Below are 18340 nucleotides of genomic sequence, written 5' to 3'. Positions count from 1 at the left end.
GTTTATTAATAAAAAGGTATCAAGTTGATGTGGTTGAGTTCATGAATATCTCTCTGGTGAATATCGGTAATTGCTTGACTTTTCCAATTTTTGGTTAACTTTTCTAGGCATAGGGAATGATTGTTGGCATTTTTCATGTGAATTGGTCCAATTATTAATTTTAGTTCTTCATGTTTGGAAATTTGAGGCTGGCTGCTGTTATTTTTTGTGTTATTTTTAGTTATTATGCTATATGGTTGTAAATAAGAGTTGACTGTACTCCGCTAGTGGTTACTACTGAGTAACCGGGGATCTTCACCTAAAGTGTCGATTCTCGCGTCAAAAGGTAGTAATTGCTATGAGTGCGTGGTCCTGTAGCGATTGGAGCTGAGTAACCGGGCTCCTCCATTTATCAAATGTTGGAGTTCGCGTCAAAAGGCTCTAAGGGCTATAGACTAAGTCTTTTGTTACTCAAAAAAAAAAAAAAAAAAAAAAGAAACAAAAAGAAAAAATAATAAAATAAAGATTGTGTTAGTATGTGAATAAGTCAGCTTGCCAGTTTGTGATCTTAATGTCGAGATTTTGGTTAATAGTTGGACCATTTGCTGATAAATGTGAGCAACCATTCCTTTTTCTTAGATTAGTTTGCTTTAAATTGGAGGAGTTGGTGGTTGGGAAGCTAACCGGGGTGATTTTTTCTTGGATCTTAACTTGTGAAGCTTGATATATGTTTTTCTGGGTATCTTGGCAATATGATAGTTAGAGCAATAGCCATAGTCAAATTTTGGTGTTCAATTGCTGTTCTTATACTTGAGGACAAGCAGGATTTAGGTGTGGGGGGAATTGATAGGGTGTTAATTGTTAACAATTTTATTGTTAATTTCCCCTTTTATCCTTGCCAAATATTGTTTTAATTATTAATATTTACTTATATTTGGTATTGGACCCAATTTCAGGGATTGAAGCAGAAAATTACCAAAAAGGAGGGACTTGTATGGAAAAATGCAGACTTCTAAGGGCTTCAACCTTTGGGTCCTTGAATTGGTGGGGACCACAAGCTAGTGCAAGGCATTTAGTCATTTGGGCTTTTCAAAGAAAGCAACGTAGAGAGACTTGGAACAACAAGTACTTTGGAGGATTTGTCCACATGTGCGGGGACCACGGATAAGAAGCATGAGTCATTTGGACTCTAGGAAAAGAAGCGTACAAAGCTTGTGAAATGGAATTGGACTTTGAATTTGGTGTGGGGACCACTAGAGATAGCATTAGACTTCCTTTTGGTTTTAAAAAGGGAGAAACGTACGAGAGGTTGGGAACACACGAGTTTTAGGCTTTTAGTTTAGTTTTTAGTTTTCTTTTCTTAGCTCTTTCGCATGGTTGTTCTCCATTAATGGAGGACTAACCTCTTAATTCTAGTCAAGGGGACAACTGAAGACTTGGTTCAACAATTACTGTGAGATCTAATTTATTTTAATTGCTTCCTTAATTTATTGGTATTTATATGTTTCCTGCTTTTAATTGCTATAGCTCGTGTGAGTGATTGAATAGATGCGCAATATTTAATTATTCACATAGGCTATTTTGCTAAATAGGGATAATTGAATCCGTAATTGTTCGTTATCTTTATCTCAGTAGCAACTGGCGTAATTGGGTTTATGTCAGGGGAACATACGATCTAACTTAAACAAACACTCGTAGCGTGTTTGTTAGTTAGGATTGGGTCTTTCTAATTATTAATGCAATCTAGAAATTAAACCCTACGGTCGTACCTAGGGTTATTTTTGGGTTAGAGAAATAGTTAACGGTCGTACCTTAACTATCGAGAAAGTAAGGAAAGGTTGGTTGTTTATCGCGTGCAGGGCAACTATAACTAATCTATTAATAAATTTGGAATTATCTGTGAATCAATGATCAGTGCCTGAACCATTTCTGAAGTGTACCCTTGGCTAGAGTTTTCCCTTAATTATTTCTTTTAATCAATTATTTCCTGCAGTTAATTTATTTAGTTGGCATTTAATCCAAAACCCCCCGTACCTTGGATTCTAGAAGAAACGAATTATCCCCAGTCCCTGTGGATTCGACCCTACTCACCGCTATATACAAAATCTGTATTTTTCTCGAGTAGGTATTTATTATTGTACAGGTTCGGCACCTGTCAATATCAACAAATGATAGAACCCCGGATGATGCACCAGTTAGCGTGTTAATTGATTCAGATATGAGAACATGGAAACATCAACTGACTGATGAGGTTTTTTTTTGACAGAAGCATACAGATATGAACTTGATAAAGCGTAAAGAATTTGGTAAATCTACTGTGGGCGTTAATAGAGTCTGGCGCGAGTTTTGGATATTAACCCGTGGCAATTTGACGTATCTGAAGTGAAAAGTACTCATTGGAAAATATGTAGACAAAAAATGTAAAAAAAATTTTGGAGAAAAATAGCAATCCAAATGTAAAAAGTTTGCTTATGGAGAATCTGCTGAAATGCTCTTCCTTCTAAGATAAATCGAGGAGTCCCAGTTGATGATCATTGTGTTTCTTGCTTCTCAGTTCATGAGGACCTTGCTGATATCCTTTTTCACATGTCCTGTAGCTCAAAAATGTTGGGAGTTAAGCTCTCTTTTGCCTTTTGGGCTCTCTTTTGGACATACTTGTGGCTTCAGGATATTTTATCAGATGTTCCAGGACCTGAATTTGAACGAAATAGTTAATTTCGCTTCGGATGCTTTGGAACAATTGAAACTCTACCTTCTTTGAAGGCGAGCAAACTTATCCAGCAGCCATCCTAGCTACCTCAAGAAATCGAGTCCTCAAACTGCAAATTCCACCCCCGTTGTGATGTTAACATCATCTTCTTGGAGTCAACCGCTTGCTAACTTCAAGAAGATTAATTTTGATGGGGAGATTTTCCATGACCTAAAGGCTGCTGGAATTGGAGGAGTTGTATGAAACCATGAGGGCAGATTTTTATGTGCCCTGGCCTATCCAAATTGGTTATTGGCTTTACAGACCTGCATGAAACTTTGGCTTTGAAGGAAGCTACTGGCCTGACACAGTCTTTTTTTTTTGGTCCCATTATAGATTATTAGATGGTGTGCAATAATCTTTAAAGGATCTAGATGCTTATAGATTAGAATGAATTGGTAGGATTGGCGATTGTTTTGCTCATTCTCTTTCGAAGTATGCAAAATTTGCTAATTCTCAAATTGTATGGGAGCTTAATTTCCTCCAGCCCCATCTTGAGGCTGATTTATTGAGTTTTCCATTATTGGGGTATCTTAATTAAAAAAATTACAAATATCCCATGATTATCTATTAATATTTTCTGTTACGAATTCCATTCATTATTATGTAACGACTATAATAGTTAAATGGCCATAATGGATATAACGGTTATATAAATTATGAATTAACCGTTATGTAATTAATTTATACTATTATGTTTTATAACCACATCTTAATTACCTAGTTGTAACTCCTACAATGTTCTACCTATAGATAAAGGTTGAAACAAATGTGTTTTGAGACCCCTTTCTACTCTTTTTTTTTTTTTTTTTTAAAAAAAAAATCCCTTTCTACTTCTAACACTTTATATTTATCTCCATCCAACGAGCAATCAAATTAACCAGAAGAACACATTTGCTCGAACTGGGCTTATTTCTGTGTGAGTTTTACCCTTTAGCTATGAGAGTCCAACAATCCGCCCCACGAGCCAGGGAAGGAGATTACTAAAGGGCAAAAACTTGGGGCCTCTCCCACCAAGAGGTGAGAGCCTGTGGGATCAAGAGCACATAGACTTCTCCAGCAAAACATGTCCAGCGGGCTTCATCATTTTTTTTGTATTATCCAGCGGGCTTCAAGTTGGTTATTACGTAACCCAACTACACAAAAAATATCTATATAATATATAATGTCTGAGTAATGACGGTATAAATATCTTTTGTCATCTTTTGAACTTTCAATTTCACTCTTATAAAAATTAACTTTTACCTTTAATTATCATCTAATCATATTTTGCCAATGTAACTACTCATAACCATCCTAAATATTGTAACTATCAAATTACCATACTCATATAAGCCAAAGTTTTTTCATGAAAGTTTTATATAAATTTTTTTATGTAACAGACAAAATTGATACAAAATTGGTTCATTTTAATTGTTCTCTAATTACACACACATTGGGTGTACCTTTGACACTAGTACTGTATAACACGTAAATAGGATTTCAATCTTTTTGGAGTTTGTGATATTCGTAGCAAGCATCTATTGAAGCTAATGAAGTTAAAGGGAGTTCCTTCAAAAACAAAAGAAAAAGGGAAGTTAGAGCTAGTATTTGATGAATCATCCAACTCACTATTTCCTAAAATTCTAGAGTCATGGGCAATATCGATCTTTGATAGGACTGATAGACAAATCAAGTTATTTTATATTCAAATTGTGTTTAGTTCAATAACAATTCGGTTGAATTTGATTCACTAACTAATCAAGTCAAAGATGAACAATATTTTGTATTCGATAAATATAAAAATTTAGCTTGAATTTGGTATGATAGGCATAAAATTAAAATTTGTTTGTAAAAATTTCAAGTTACTCGAGCTCAATTCGATAAAAGTTTCTCTAAGTTTGGCTCGTTACATAATCAAACCAAGGCCCCATTTGGTAAGTGAGTTTTTTGAATATTTGTCTAAAATTTTACTGTAACTTACTATAGAAGTTTTTTAAAAATTTTTTGAAGTGTATAAATTTTTAAATATTTTGAAGTGTATAGTTTAAAAACTTTGAGAAGTTTTTTGAGTTTAAACTTGGCAAAAAAATTGCCTGCCAAACAAGGCCTATATTTGGACACAAATTCAGGTTCATTAAATTAATAAAACAGACTTGAACATTAGAGTGTTCAACTTGATAATATTCATTTACACTCCATTATATCTTCCATTCATAGAGCTGAACTTCCTAGCGTTTGGAGGATGATCTCTGAACTATGAGTTCTGAGGTCTTCAGTTTTTTTTTTTTTTTTATTTAAATGAGCTCTTCATATGGTAATTCTTACATCTTTTTGTTAATTGAGCTCATTTAGCTCTCTTTATGGTAGTTCTTGTGATCGCTTTATTTATTGTTTCTAATGGTTCATGTTCGTGGACTGATATCCCTCAAAAATAAGTTTCAAGTTGATTATGAGCCAAAGTTTTGGAATGAACAAGTTACCTGTTAAAAAAAAAAAGACTCAATCTTTTTTCGGCACAAAATAATATAAATAGATAGAATTATGCATTAAGTGTTAAATTTCCAACACCATTACTGCAAATATTTTTACACACAAACCTTCCCTTAAAAAGTAGAAAAAGCACTGAGGAGATAACACAATCTCGTACATGAAGATGCACAACAACCATTGCACGCAATTAATAACAGGAAAAGCTAAAATAAAAAATATACACTAAACATATGATAGTGCAGACTTTATTACATCTTTTCTTTAAAAAAAAATCTATGGTTTTTTTTTCCGGCCTTCTCCTTTGCCATTCGATCAAATAAGGTTCCATCATAAACAGCCCTAACAGTATCCTTGTGCAACAAGCCTTGCTTATCCTTACAAAGAATGTACAAAATCTTCCATTCTGAGTAAGCTGCAATCCTGCCATTGACCCAAAACAAATGTGTATAGACACAGATAAATGGAGATGGGAAAAGAAAAAAGAAATTTAAGTATCCTTTTATCTTTCGATTTTAATCTTGACATACCATCCTTTATAGTCCTTCGGTTCCCTGTTTGCCTTTAGCAGATTCTTCAGTTCATCTGATGTTAAAGCATTTGCATTCGTTTTTGCATGCTTTCTAAAAAGCTCCTCAAACTTTGATGGGACAAAGCTTCATATAGGAAAAGCATATAAAAGTGTAAACATCTTGCAAAATAATGGAGTATGGAATGGAAATCTTGCTAATTTTCACATTTCTCACACATTTGTTACTTGTATTTTTATTCTGACGAAAATCATCATTTCAGTTATGAGATCTGCACTGATAGAAATTTGTGATTTTTCTAAACAGGAGATTTTCAGGAAGGGAATTTTATTGCAAGTGCCCATTGCAACTTAAATATACATATTCACATCTATTAATTACCCAATTTACAGTTAAGGCATCCACCATTTTGGGGTTTGCCTTCGTATTCTTATGTTTATGCCCATTGGGAAAAAAAAAAGGATGATAAATGCATGAAAAGAGGAGAGTAAGCAAAAAGGAAATCTATTAATTACACAACATCACTGGCAAAGAACTTCCAATTTTTCATGTTTAGAGTCTGAAAAAACAGTGATGAATCTTTGGCTGACAAAGGTAGAAAAATAAAATCTATAAAATTGAGAAAAAGCACCTCGTGAAGGGAGCAAAGACAAAGGAAAGCTATTAAATAAAAAAACATCACAAGCGAAGAACTTCCAATTCTCTTTTTTTAGTGTCTGAAAAAAGAATTCTCCAGAATTTCGAAAAAAAAAAACTTGTGGAAATGTGTTTTTGTCCTATTCAGTATGAAATTTCTAATCTGCTGATGCTGATGAATGAAAGTATTTTTTTTAAAAAAAAAATTACTACTTTTTACCCAAAATACAAAACATAAGTTTTCACTTGTTAGAAATTATAACAAAATTTTCATAAAAAGTCATCTTTAAAGTCAAGAATTCATTTGCCTCCATTAAACAACGCGTTTTGTGCAAATGTTGGCAAAACCAATTAAAATTTATGAGGTCATCCATGGTAAAAATTTTGCAAATAATATAAACCCCAAAAAAAAAATCAAATATGACGAACTAAACAAGAAAAGTTCGATATTTTTGCGTGATCTATAGTATCATTAGAAGACGTACGTAGAAGGATTCAGCATTCACTGATTCTTGAAGACGTGATCGAATGAGTCACGCATTCTTTACACTAACTGAACAGAAAACCATACCTTCCTTCCGTGTCGTAGACGCCACTGTCGCTTCCATGCTTTGCTCTTTTGATGTTTTTTATCTCAATTGGGAACTTAGGAGAAAACCCTTTTCCCTGAAATAAACCAATATTGATCAGCAATTTCATTTTCTTGAAAATGCTTGCAAAACTTTACAACACCTTGGGTAGTTAAAAGATTATGGGAATTGAACCACATATCAATTAGACCGACTAAACAAAATTTGAACCATTCAATCATGCATTGGATCATAATGGTGATGGTGAAGATTATGGGAGATCTAACAAAGGAGAAGAACTTCCAGTAGTTGATAAACCATCTTATGTCTTACTTAACTTACAATTTGAAAATTTTCTATTTCAGCTTGCCATTTTATTACTAACTAGTGTTTTTTTTTTTTGATGGATTACTAACTAGTGTTTAATGCACACTTATGTGTGTACAAGTAATTAGAATATATTATGATCAGTTATAGAAATATTTTTTATGAAAATTGATTTTCACCCTGAAAATTATTTTGCAAAGAAATTTTATGATATGGTAATTTTTTTGCATGGTTTTTAGTTATATGATATTCAATTTTAGGTGTGCCCAATTACTAATATATATTTAACTTTTAAACATGAAGGGCTTAAAAATAAGTACATAAGTAATTAATTCACAAATCTAGCTTGTAACCAATAGTTTTATATGTGATTAAAAAGTAGATATTCTTAACAGTGAGTGTACAAAAGAAAACTCAAAAGTTAACAAATGTATGTTTATACCATATAATAGTGCTCCTATTTCATAGATTGTAGTTATTTAGTAGCACAAATTACTGAAATTTTGCATTTTCATATCATAAACATGATCTTCCATGAAGCTCAAGAAGTTGAAGATTGCACCCCTGGTTATGGAAACTATACACATTAACAAATCGTAAAGCTATGAAATATTACCTAGACACTAAACATTTCGAAAGCAATGTGAGCAAACATCATATGTACTAGCTTCTTCAAGTGAAAACTCATCAACCAATCACAAGCCATAACCCCTTTAAATAAAAACTTCTTTCTTTTCCTGTTTCCTTTTTTTTTCTGTTTATCTGTGGACTTAGATGGACAGTAACCATGTAAGATATCTTATCATCTTACTCTGCCTGCTTTGATTGGAGGGTCCTTGTCTTGAATTGTAAAGACGAAAGACATAGTCAATACAGGAGACAAGGGCCCTGTGTCAGTGTGCACTACGGAAAAAGAATATCATCATCCAAACCAGAGGGAAGCCTGTGGCTATAGTTAATCTGCATATTGCTGTTATTTTGTTATTTGATTTTGCAAAATATTACAATGATCAAAGGCAGAAAGGCAAGCATGTGAATTGAATGCATTCGAGCATAGGAAATGAAGTCAAACTAAAGTTTCACAGCACAAATACTAAAAACAGTAAACATGTAAAACATATAATGAAAATAAACAAAAGATTCTCCCTGAATTAATGTGTGTATGTAAGAGAGAAAGAAGGAGAATTACAGGTCTAGTTTTTCTGCTTAAACCGGCGTTGATAAAAACGGAAGCAAAAGTCGACAAGAGAATACCGCATCCAATTGCTCGAAAACCTATATACCAATTATCTCCATTGAATTAGTCAAAAAGCACCAGAAAGTGCAAGAACTTGTCTTGGAAAGAAGAATAACTCCAATGGTATTTCAGGGGGAAAAAAAATACCTTGAAAAGTTTCCCAAGGATAAACTACACCATCTTTGTTGGTATCAAAGAACATAACATGCTTCTGTAGAGCGCTTGGCTCATGTCCTTCTACCCCTACATGCGAAAATATAGTGCCAAAAAACAATTAGAAAGAAGTTGGAAAAGAAAATTTCAAAAAAAAAAAAGGAAAATGGACTTCAAAAAGATGGATGAATTTGAGAAAGAAATCAAACAAATATTTATGTGCATGGTATGGGCATGCCCTCACCAGTTCCATTGGTGATTGAATGATCCTCATAATTTGCAGCCATGGATGTTTCTTGAACGACCAAAAAGGGAAGGAAAAAAAGAGGCTATAGAATCTAGAAGAAGGGTTGTAATGTTTTATACTGTGAAGCAATATAGGGGTTGATGATGAAGGTTTTGGTTAGGAATAAATGAGGGGAAAGGATTTGGAAGAATGGAATGGAGGAAAGTTGAAAGCTTGATGATGATGCTCTCTTGTTTATGGGAATAGATTCGCAATGCTTCATGTCTATATATACGGTTTATGCTACGCTAAGAATCGAGGGTCCCTTTAATTTTAAATGCTTGACATGGTACAAAATTAATTATACAATAAAAAGTCACGTTTTTGTAGGAATATTTTATTATTCTTTTTCAGGCAATTTGTTGCTTAACCTTCAATTAAGGCATGTTAACTATCTATTTTAGGAGAGAGGTAGGAACATTTGTAAATGTAATCGCTTTTGAGGTTGGTTTTCACAATTCTATAAGATTAACTTTATTTAAGAATAAAAAATTTCGGAAGTCCCATCTTTTTGTCAAAGAAATTAGTTCAAACTCTAAAAAGGACCTTATAGTAACAAGCTAAGTATAAATTCAACAAAGACGACTACAAGATTAATGAAGAAGAAAGATAATAAATCGAAATTTCAATTTGTTTGGATAGGAGTTTATTTGGATGATTTATTTGAGAATAATTACTGTAGCACTTTTCGTGATGTGATGTATGTGAGATAAAAAGGTGATTGGGAAGATAAAAAAAATGATTTATTTGAGATAATTACTGTAGTACTTTTTATAGTTTAAGATTTATTAGTTTCATATAAGGTGAACTACATAATTCCCTTCTTATATATACCAATCTAATCTGCTAAATATTTGATTAGGTATTAATTGAGGTTGATACCGCTAATCATTAAGTTGTTTCTTTTTCACGTTAGAGTTCAACAAATGCTTTCCTGTGTTTAAATTTTTTGCTATAGAAAAGAATTTATTCATCCCAATTATTATGAGCTAAAAATATAGGCCATTGTGCTACGGTATACATGATCTATATACATTATAATTTTTTTTTCCTTTCTCCAACTATAATTTCAACAATCTCACAAAAAAGGAAAAAAAAAGTAAAGCAAAAAGAAAAGAAGGGAGAATTCTATCTCTTGACTTGATTTGAACTTTGGGGAGACAAAACTGATACCTGATTCCACATTAACACTTCAATGTCTCCATAAACGCGGAAGCAACACGAATGTGAAAAAGCAAAGCCTTGCCGTAAAGCTTTGAGCAAGGAAAAAGGGCCATAAACTCTCATCTTCATACTCATTAGTCAAGATTGGTTGTTCGAATTTTTATCTTAACAAGTGTTCATTAAACACATGTTAGATAAACTCGTGTACCTTTTATAGATAAAATTGTAACTTGCACATTATGGTGGGATAAAAACCATTCTTGACTGATAGGTCGCAATTTCGTCATTTATTTTATAGTTAATTCTCTCCTATTATCTTACCAAATGTGTGTTAATGGGCGGATTCTGCTCATTTTTGAATATTTATACTGATTGCAGGGAGTTGGAGCAAAATGTGATAAAAATGTGCAAATTTCGCACTACAAATGCTGTTTGGCGTGAAAATTATTGCTGTGCAAATGCAGTACAAAATTATTGCTGTCCCATTTAAGATGTGAAGCCAATGATGATAATTGCGGCCAGGGAAATGACTGAAAAGTGGGCACAACAACCCCCCTTGATGCTATGGCTGCCCAATTATAATGCCATTTGTTCTTTTGCTTTACACAACAGAATTTGATGGAAAAAAAAAAAGCCCTCAAAGCTTAATTAGTTGGGTGGAAATGTGTTTGGACATATACAATCTGCTTTTACGTCACTTTAATATGTGGTATGGATTCCAAAGCTTTATTCATTTCTGTTGCAACAATCCCTACTTTTCGCATTGGATTGCTCTTCTTCATTTCCCGTTCTTGATTTCTTTATATACACACATTCTGGACTTTGTAACATGCAAGTAATCTCACAAAGTTGAGATTTGATTTTCTTTATCTATCACATGTTCTTTTAGGATAGGGATATGGGAATGGTTTAATTACTCTTCCATCTTTATTTCCCTTGAAATTAATTAATAAAAAAACCAAATAAAACTACACAACGCACAAAGGAGTAGACAAGATTCTTGATATTATTTTATCAAATCATCCGGCCCTTTGCTACAGCTCATCTGGACCATGTTAAACTAAACCAGTACAACCAAAATGTTATCAACTGGAGAAGATATAAGAAGTTTATCAACGTGTAATTTTTTCCTTCTTTCCTCTCCAATGCACCCTGCTTGGGAATTTATCTGAAAAGACTACCCTTCCTATCCCTTACTTTTGTTGTGAATTTGATTAGAGATCTCAAACTTGTCTTTGATTATTTTGTGCTCGAACTCAAACGATGATTAGTCGAGCTCAGCCCTAATCAGATTTCATAATTTTGTACCTGGATGAATCTGATTATTACACCAAGTTTTAGATTCGAAGCTATGAACATGTCATCTTGATGCTAATTAGATTCTGTGGGAGGCAAATAGGGTTGCCAATGAGCAACTTTGTTGAGTATGCAATTCACTCCTAAGCATTTTTCTTCTTTTATAAATGCAAATTCTTGTAGTAGGGGCAAAGCAAATGACAAAACTTGGCCATCAACAGAGGCCCTACGAAGTCAAGCAAAAAGCAGTTAATGCTTGTGAAATTCCAAATACATTTCTTTGAAGTCACTGCAAGGCATATCTTCAGCTGGTTATAATGCCACAACTACTTTAGGGGAATAAATAAGAATAGGGGTGGGGAAATATACTCAAAAGAAAGAATGGGGAGCAAGTGTACCAGCTAGAGAATCCCAATAATCTAGAATTCATAAGAGATCATCAACTGGACATTGAAATCTAATGACATCATACAATAGGATTCATTAAAGAATTCAATTTTCAATCACCAATTTAATATGTCAAGAAGGAAGGACAAAATATTAATCCGATTCGTTAGATAAATGACAACTCATCTGTCATCTGATTGAGTTTATTCAGAAAATTACGACATAAGGGATTAATCATAAAACTGCCACCATGTTCAAGATGGGATAGTTGATAGGATCATGCTTATAGAAGTACAAATATATAGATTGACATGCTTCATGTTGCGGTTGGATACCTAATTCTACTAATATATATACATCATTGTGCTCATTCTAATTAGAGAATACAACACCTCAGCACTAGCCCCTTTTGTTCCACTCTTCCTTCTTCATTGCCTGAAAAATGAACATTCTCTCAGCTAAGTTATACGTATCAGGACATAAAAAAGAACACTATAATATAATCTTCTCGAGCAGCAAAAACAAAAGTGACTTCACCGCACGAAATTAGAGAATTTGTAACATAAAGTATGGCAAGAGCATAATTACTCTAAGAGGCATTTAATGTTTTTGTAACAAGGCCTAAAATGATAGAATGAAGTTGATCGACCGACATAAAGAGATGAGAAATTAATGGGAGGAAAAACCTTCAGGAGGCTGAGCCAGTTTTCGATTCTGAGGGGACATCATTTCTTTCTTTAATTGAATTAGTATATCCTCCATTGTGTACTCCCTTTTCCAATCAGCAAGCATGGGAAACAGACTTGGTTCAACCTGATAATTACATCAACCATAAGGTCAATCCTGGCATGTGATTACAAAGCAAAGAAACAGACTTGACCTCAAGAATAAGACCTACCACCCCACTTTCCTGATTAACACAGTTCATGTTTATCCGGGTCTGGAACCTCACACTAGGTGGCTCATCTGGATACTCCTTCCCACAGAATAACTTCAACTGGTAGATACGCCCTTCATGTACAGACTGGCAACAGGCACATCATGTCAGTAAAAACACATTCTCTTCCCTTTCATATGCTAGAGGTCGTCATGCATCCTTTCTTAGAAAGGGACAGAGAGGATGTACAAAGTGCGAATGGAAGGAGAAAGAGCAACAGTATGGATTGAAAATCCCATGTTGGGAGGAAATAATAACTAGACCCAAAGTCCTTTTGCATGGAAAGACAAATTGCTGATTTCGTTCACTTTTCCAAAAAAAAAAAAAAGCCACACTAATATGCCCACATTGATTGTGTTTAGAATTAATTATTTACATGAAATGGCTAAAGTAAACTCAAAAGCAGTACCATGTAGTTCATAGCCTTAGCACTACAAGCATCTCTATTTTTTCCCGTGTTTTTCTAGATACGTGCATGTGCAAATAAGAAAGAGAGAGTGACAAGAAGGAGAGAGCGAGAGGAACAGATTGGAAAGAAGGAAGAAAAACACAAGCCTAGACATAACTGACAAAAGTCCTAGTCCTACCAAGAACTAAACTTCTCATAATATACCCAACAAAGGGTCCTCTCCAGAAGGAAGGATTATCCTTGTCGCATACTTTATCTTGACATGTAACACTCCAGGCTCTAGGATGGGAGTTTCTATTAGTTTCTTGTCAGCAAAAAGAAACTTTTAAAGACCTAATCTGTTAATAATGTTCTAAAACACTGGAAAACAAAGAATTTCCTTCTTTACTAGGACAAACTGGATAACAAAATTTTGTAGAGTAATAAATTTTTTTTCAAATAACAAGCAACATCCTATTCCTACTTCTTTGTCAATTATGTCCTTGTTTTTATCAAAGAAACAAATCCAGCAACTAATGATTTATTTGTTGTGTGTGTGTGTGTGTATAGACACACACACATACAGTTCAGTAGATTTTATTTATCAATAACCAAACAGGAAAGATCAAAATTAGAAACACGAGAGTTACAGGTTGAGATAATAGGTTCAACTCTTTTAGCATCAAGGAAATTGAGATACGAAAATCATCAAATGTAATTACATTAACTTTTATGCGTAAACTTTTCATGCTTAAACTGACCCAAGCTCATATTTGTAGGAAAACATAAGCCTACGCTTTTTAGACAATTAATATCTTACCTCACACGAGATACCAGAGTTTCTTTTCAAACCAAGTAATTACATAATTATAGCTGAATTGCATGATGTAACATGTAAAAGATCCTCTGTGTTTCAAGTAAACAGTTCTGAGTGATTATGCTAAAAAGGCAAATATCGTATGGAATCCAACAGACAGACGAGCTGTTAAGACTATGCCAACAAGAAAAGTGACACAAAAGAATAAAGCTTGGTCATTTAGAATTATAGTCTACTGATTTACAAGAACAGAATTATGTCTACTATGGAGAAAAATCAGCAAGATGTACCCATATATGCTAGATTGAATTAAAAAATATCTAAGATTCTTTAATCATTCACAACATAACATTTATGCAGTAGCATACTCTTTGAGTTCAAAATAAGATGTTCAATAACTTCATCTCATCAGGAAAACATGGTTATTTTGCTAGTAAGCCGATTATTTCCCAGCCTAAATATTTAATTCATCCGGCTTCTATATTTATCTCTTTAAATGAACACATTCTACATGAATTGTACCTTTTTCTCTTCCATTTCATTGTTGAGACATAAGAATCTTCTTCTCAGTCTAAGGCTTAAATCTTCAAAGTTATTGAAGTTATACATCTAAAAGCTAACCTAATTCATGTATATCTTCTTATTCTCATTTGCAATACAAGTTCAATTTCAATTTCACTTGTCAAAAGAAACTTAGTTCTATCATTTCACTGAAAAAAAGAGACTAAACATATATTTAGATCCTCCAATGTGATCCAGAAATGACTACTGCTATCGAAAAAGAAGCCAACAACAACAAAGCAATAATACAAGGAGATGAAATTCCAAGTAATTGACTTATTGTAAATGCATCCATAGTATATAAACATTTCAGAAAAATGCACAAAGTCAACCACATGAGAGGTAAAAGGAAAACCCACATTAGGAGGACCAATGATAGTTCCAGTCCATGACTGCATGTACACATCATCAGCGTCGTCCATTCCATAGCTGACATTTCCATCTCCTATTCCCTTTTCACCTCTCTCTAGCTCTTCTAATAATCTAAAGTTTCTCGGGACTGGAAATTAAAGCAAATTCAGTTTAGATATCCATGATAAATTTGAGCAATATATAGAAAACCAAACCCTGCATAAACTTGCTAAAATAAATTTCGCAAATAGTGAGAGCAATATGTTTCAGGTGAATTTTGATCTATATAAGCATATAGTAGCACAGAAATACAAGGAGACATCGGCCTTGTTCTCATTTGCTGTAGATTTTACAAAATCTGATTATGAAAAGTAATTATAGAGAATAATTAGAACTAGGAAAAGCTACTCTTTGGTTGAATATAGATTTTTGCTTTTTCGGTTATTAAAAAATCTATAATCTGAATACAAAAGCTAATGAGGACATCCTAAAAACTGATTATCCAAAATCAAAGTCTATAATCAGCTAAAATAATCAACCAAGAACAAGCCCATCTTCATATGCAAAGAAGGCGCAAGCAAATCATTTTCACTGCAAAAGGCAGCTTCCATTTTTCCAGCATTTGTCAGAGAGCTGTTCAGACATTTTAACTTATTCTACATCAAAAGTCCAATAAGGAAAGGCACTGTCTCAATCCTTTTCCTGTTAGAGGAGAGAGAAAATTTTCTAGTCTAACGGTATACAAGTGATACTCAAAGCTTAACAGTTTTTTCTCTTAAATGGAAAAGAATTATGATCTTTCTAGTTTAACAGCTTATAAATGAACTTTGCAGGTTAACAGTCTCGTCTGTTAAAATGCAATTGAATCATGACATTATATGAACTACCCACCGAGAACAATAAAGTTTTAAGCGTGAGAATCAAGATAAGATTACTCAGTAATATACAAGTCCATTTAAATACAAATAATGGGAAACAAAATGTCAAAGTGTCAGATATCCATAAGTAAAAAAGGCATACTAAAGGTGATCCAACACTTGTGCTAAGAAGATACAAACACAGTTAAACAACTTTATCCTGACAACTTCACTTTTCTCACAACTTTTGATAGGAAGAGTTCCAATCCAAATATAAGAGTTTATTGTCACCTGCGTGTCATAATGTAAAGAAGTCAACAACACAAGGACATGCAAATTCAGAAGAAAGACCAGGCGGTTTGCAGGAAGTAAAAGGATGTAAACCAAGGTTGAAACCAAAACACAGGAAAAGAAGGAGGAGGATGAGTATTAGTATCTAACAAAATTACTAAGATTACTTATCCAAAGTAGAACACTCCCATAAATCCCATTGTATCATCAAAATTAACACCTCTCACATTAATATTAACTGAATCTCTACAACCAACCTAACTATTACACTAAAACGTTAAAAGAGGATAGTGTGGTATCTCAGCTCTCTTACTTATATCCAAAGTATTATGCCATGGTTTTTTCCCATTAAATATCTGACATAAACATAGGTAATAAAATCCCAAAAGATAAGAATAACTTCAAGTCTATTCCACTTTAATTACACGAAAGCCTTGTTTTTGAAGTTAACAACATCTGCCAACCTTGAAGCTGAGAGAAATTTCAAAATGTTTACTGGTTAAACAACATATACTCCATCAAAACGTACAACATACTTATTATCGCATCCTTCCATCATAACATTTCTTCCACTTTGACAATGCCAAGAAATTTGCACAATTAGTGATAATCTTATGGATACTAGAAAATAGTTAATCTGAAGTGCATAGGTTTTCCATACAATTCACACCTAAGTTCCAGGGTGGAACTATTTTCTCACTAGCACATACAATTGTATGAGAGCAAAATCGACTATCAGGTGGAGTTAGAGAAATAACTCTTCTCAAGCTGAGACCTATCTTAACTACAAGACATACAAGTTTAAGCAATTTCCAAGATTTTAAACAATCTAGAGATAATTTTAAGAACACAGTTATAACATAGCACTTTCACTTGAAACAAATTGTATCACATTTGTTCTAGTACCTCCTGTCCATCCATAAATCACCAACCTAAGTGTAAGTACTTTCATAACACAATAACCTTCAAAAGCTATAGCTACCTAAATCCATTATGAGCTCTGACATGTCAATCTTGACCCCCAATCAAATGCACCCCCAGGCCATAACCCAAAAACAAAAAAACAATAATTGAACAAAAAATGTGCTTAATTTAGCTTACCTCCCAGTCTAGTAGTAGTTATAGTTGAAATTATTGCAATGCAGAAAATAGGGAAACCAAAAGGTGGGACAAAATACGTGCCAACACAAGTACACAACCACAAAACTGATTTCATTTTGTCCAAGTTACCCTAACAAGGAAAAGATTGTCCTTTTTTGCTTTCACTCTTACCATTTCTCACCACATCTAGTTTGTATCCTCATTCTTTAATGCTAAAGTTCAAATAATTGTCAACCGTTTCTGTTCAATAGAAAGTCATTCATAACTTAGAAATCCAAAAATCTAGAGCATACTTGAACTACTAACGATATAAATCAACCAATTCGAAAGTGATTGGAGAATCATTTTCCTGTCTTACATAAGCGACAAAATGAAACCTTGAACAAGGACTTCGATAGGTAAAGACTTCAACTTTAACACTAATTCCAGCAAATCAAATGAATCAATTCCCCAAACTCAAAAATAGGCAAAACCACAAAAAAAAAGATCTTAACATCAGGAACCCGAAGTGCAAGGACATTAACACAAAATGCAGAAGTTAGAATACAACATCAGAGTACCTCAAAAAAAAATACCAAGAATTACCAAAAATCTACACTTTTCCACAAGCCCAGAAGACAAATTTTCAACTTTATCAAGAAATAAAGGAGTAAATTACAAAAACATTGAGGGTTTTGAAGCTCACCAACAACTTTCGATGATCCTTCTGGCCCCATTTCTTGCTGCATTGAGAAGGCAAAACCAGGTGGGTTCTTAAGACCCAGAGCAAAATTTTCTAGATTTGACCAAAGATGCAGGGGTTAACCCCTGCAGAGAAGGGAGGAAATTAATATTAGGTGGTGGGTTTGGAAAGTGGGGGAGGTTTGTACTTTGGAGAGAGAGATGAGGGAGGCTGGGCAAAGGAAGATATTTGGAAAGTGATAATGACTGAATTTAATGTTGTTGTTGTTTGTTTAAAAGGGATCATCACGAGAAGTCGTGAGGTACAGTAGTGTGTTTTGCAACAGTTCAGCTCCTAATATTTTACTTTTCGCATTTTATCCCCCCGACTGCTACTAGTCAAAGCAAATATGTAGCAATGGTTCTGACAGTTATCATCAAAAGGACAATAACATCCCTAAGAACTAATGGACAAACATAAATATGCAGAGGTACAGGTTGAATATAGCACATAAGCATTTAGTAAGATGCTGATGATTAATACCAAAAGAACAATGATATCCCTAAAAAATAATGAACAAAGATAAATGCACAT

General features: G+C 33.7%; 2 protein-coding genes across 2 annotated transcripts; both read right to left on the bottom strand.

Annotated features, from left to right (window-relative positions):
- Window positions 1-5354: 5354 nt before the first annotated feature.
- LOC113718720 (probable peroxygenase 4) lies at window positions 5355-9137 on the bottom strand. The gene is made up of 6 exons (XM_027243620.2): window positions 8894-9137; window positions 8644-8739; window positions 8449-8534; window positions 6935-7029; window positions 5728-5853; window positions 5355-5620 (listed from the first exon to the last, which is right to left on the bottom strand). The coding sequence occupies exons 1-6, from the start codon at window positions 8934-8936 to the stop codon at window positions 5449-5451; spliced, it is 618 nt and encodes a 205-aa protein (XP_027099421.1). The 5' UTR covers window positions 8937-9137; the 3' UTR covers window positions 5355-5448.
- Window positions 9138-11948: 2811 nt separating this feature from the next.
- Window positions 11949-18033, bottom strand: LOC113717705 (ubiquitin-conjugating enzyme E2 variant 1A). The gene is made up of 5 exons (XM_027242498.2): window positions 17771-18033; window positions 14845-14984; window positions 12681-12806; window positions 12469-12595; window positions 11949-12217 (listed from the first exon to the last, which is right to left on the bottom strand). Exons 1-5 carry the CDS (start codon window positions 17811-17813, stop codon window positions 12159-12161), a joined length of 495 nt encoding a protein of 164 aa, XP_027098299.1. The 5' UTR covers window positions 17814-18033; the 3' UTR covers window positions 11949-12158.
- Window positions 18034-18340: the final 307 nt, after the last annotated feature.

This window comes from Coffea arabica, chromosome 11e (assembly GCF_036785885.1).
Source record: "Coffea arabica cultivar ET-39 chromosome 11e, Coffea Arabica ET-39 HiFi, whole genome shotgun sequence".
Lineage (NCBI taxonomy): Eukaryota > Viridiplantae > Streptophyta > Magnoliopsida > Gentianales > Rubiaceae > Coffea > Coffea arabica.
Note: the sequence above shows the minus strand (reverse complement) of the source record. Positions and strands in the feature narration are given on the sequence as shown.

Bases quoted from the DNA above. Each gene is read 5' to 3' on its own strand.
- LOC113718720 (XM_027243620.2), bottom strand. From the start codon at position 8,936: ATGGCTGCAAATTATGAGGATCATTCAATCACCAATGGAACTG. The intron at 8,535-8,643 runs GTATTTTTTTTC...ATTGGTATATAG, and splicing joins TCCTTGGGAAACTTTTCAAG to GTTTTCGAGCAATTGGATGC. The intron at 7,030-8,448 runs GTAATTCTCCTT...GGTTTATTTCAG, and splicing joins TAAGCAGAAAAACTAGACCT to GGAAAAGGGTTTTCTCCTAA.
- LOC113717705 (XM_027242498.2), bottom strand. From the start codon at position 17,813: ATGCAGCAAGAAATGGGGCCAGAAGGATCATCGAAAGTTGTTG. The intron at 14,985-17,770 runs GTGAGCTTCAAA...TTTAATTTCCAG, and splicing joins AGGATCATCGAAAGTTGTTG to TCCCGAGAAACTTTAGATTA. The intron at 12,218-12,468 runs GTTTTTCCTCCC...TTCATTTTTCAG, and splicing joins ACTGGCTCAGCCTCCTGAAG to GCAATGAAGAAGGAAGAGTG.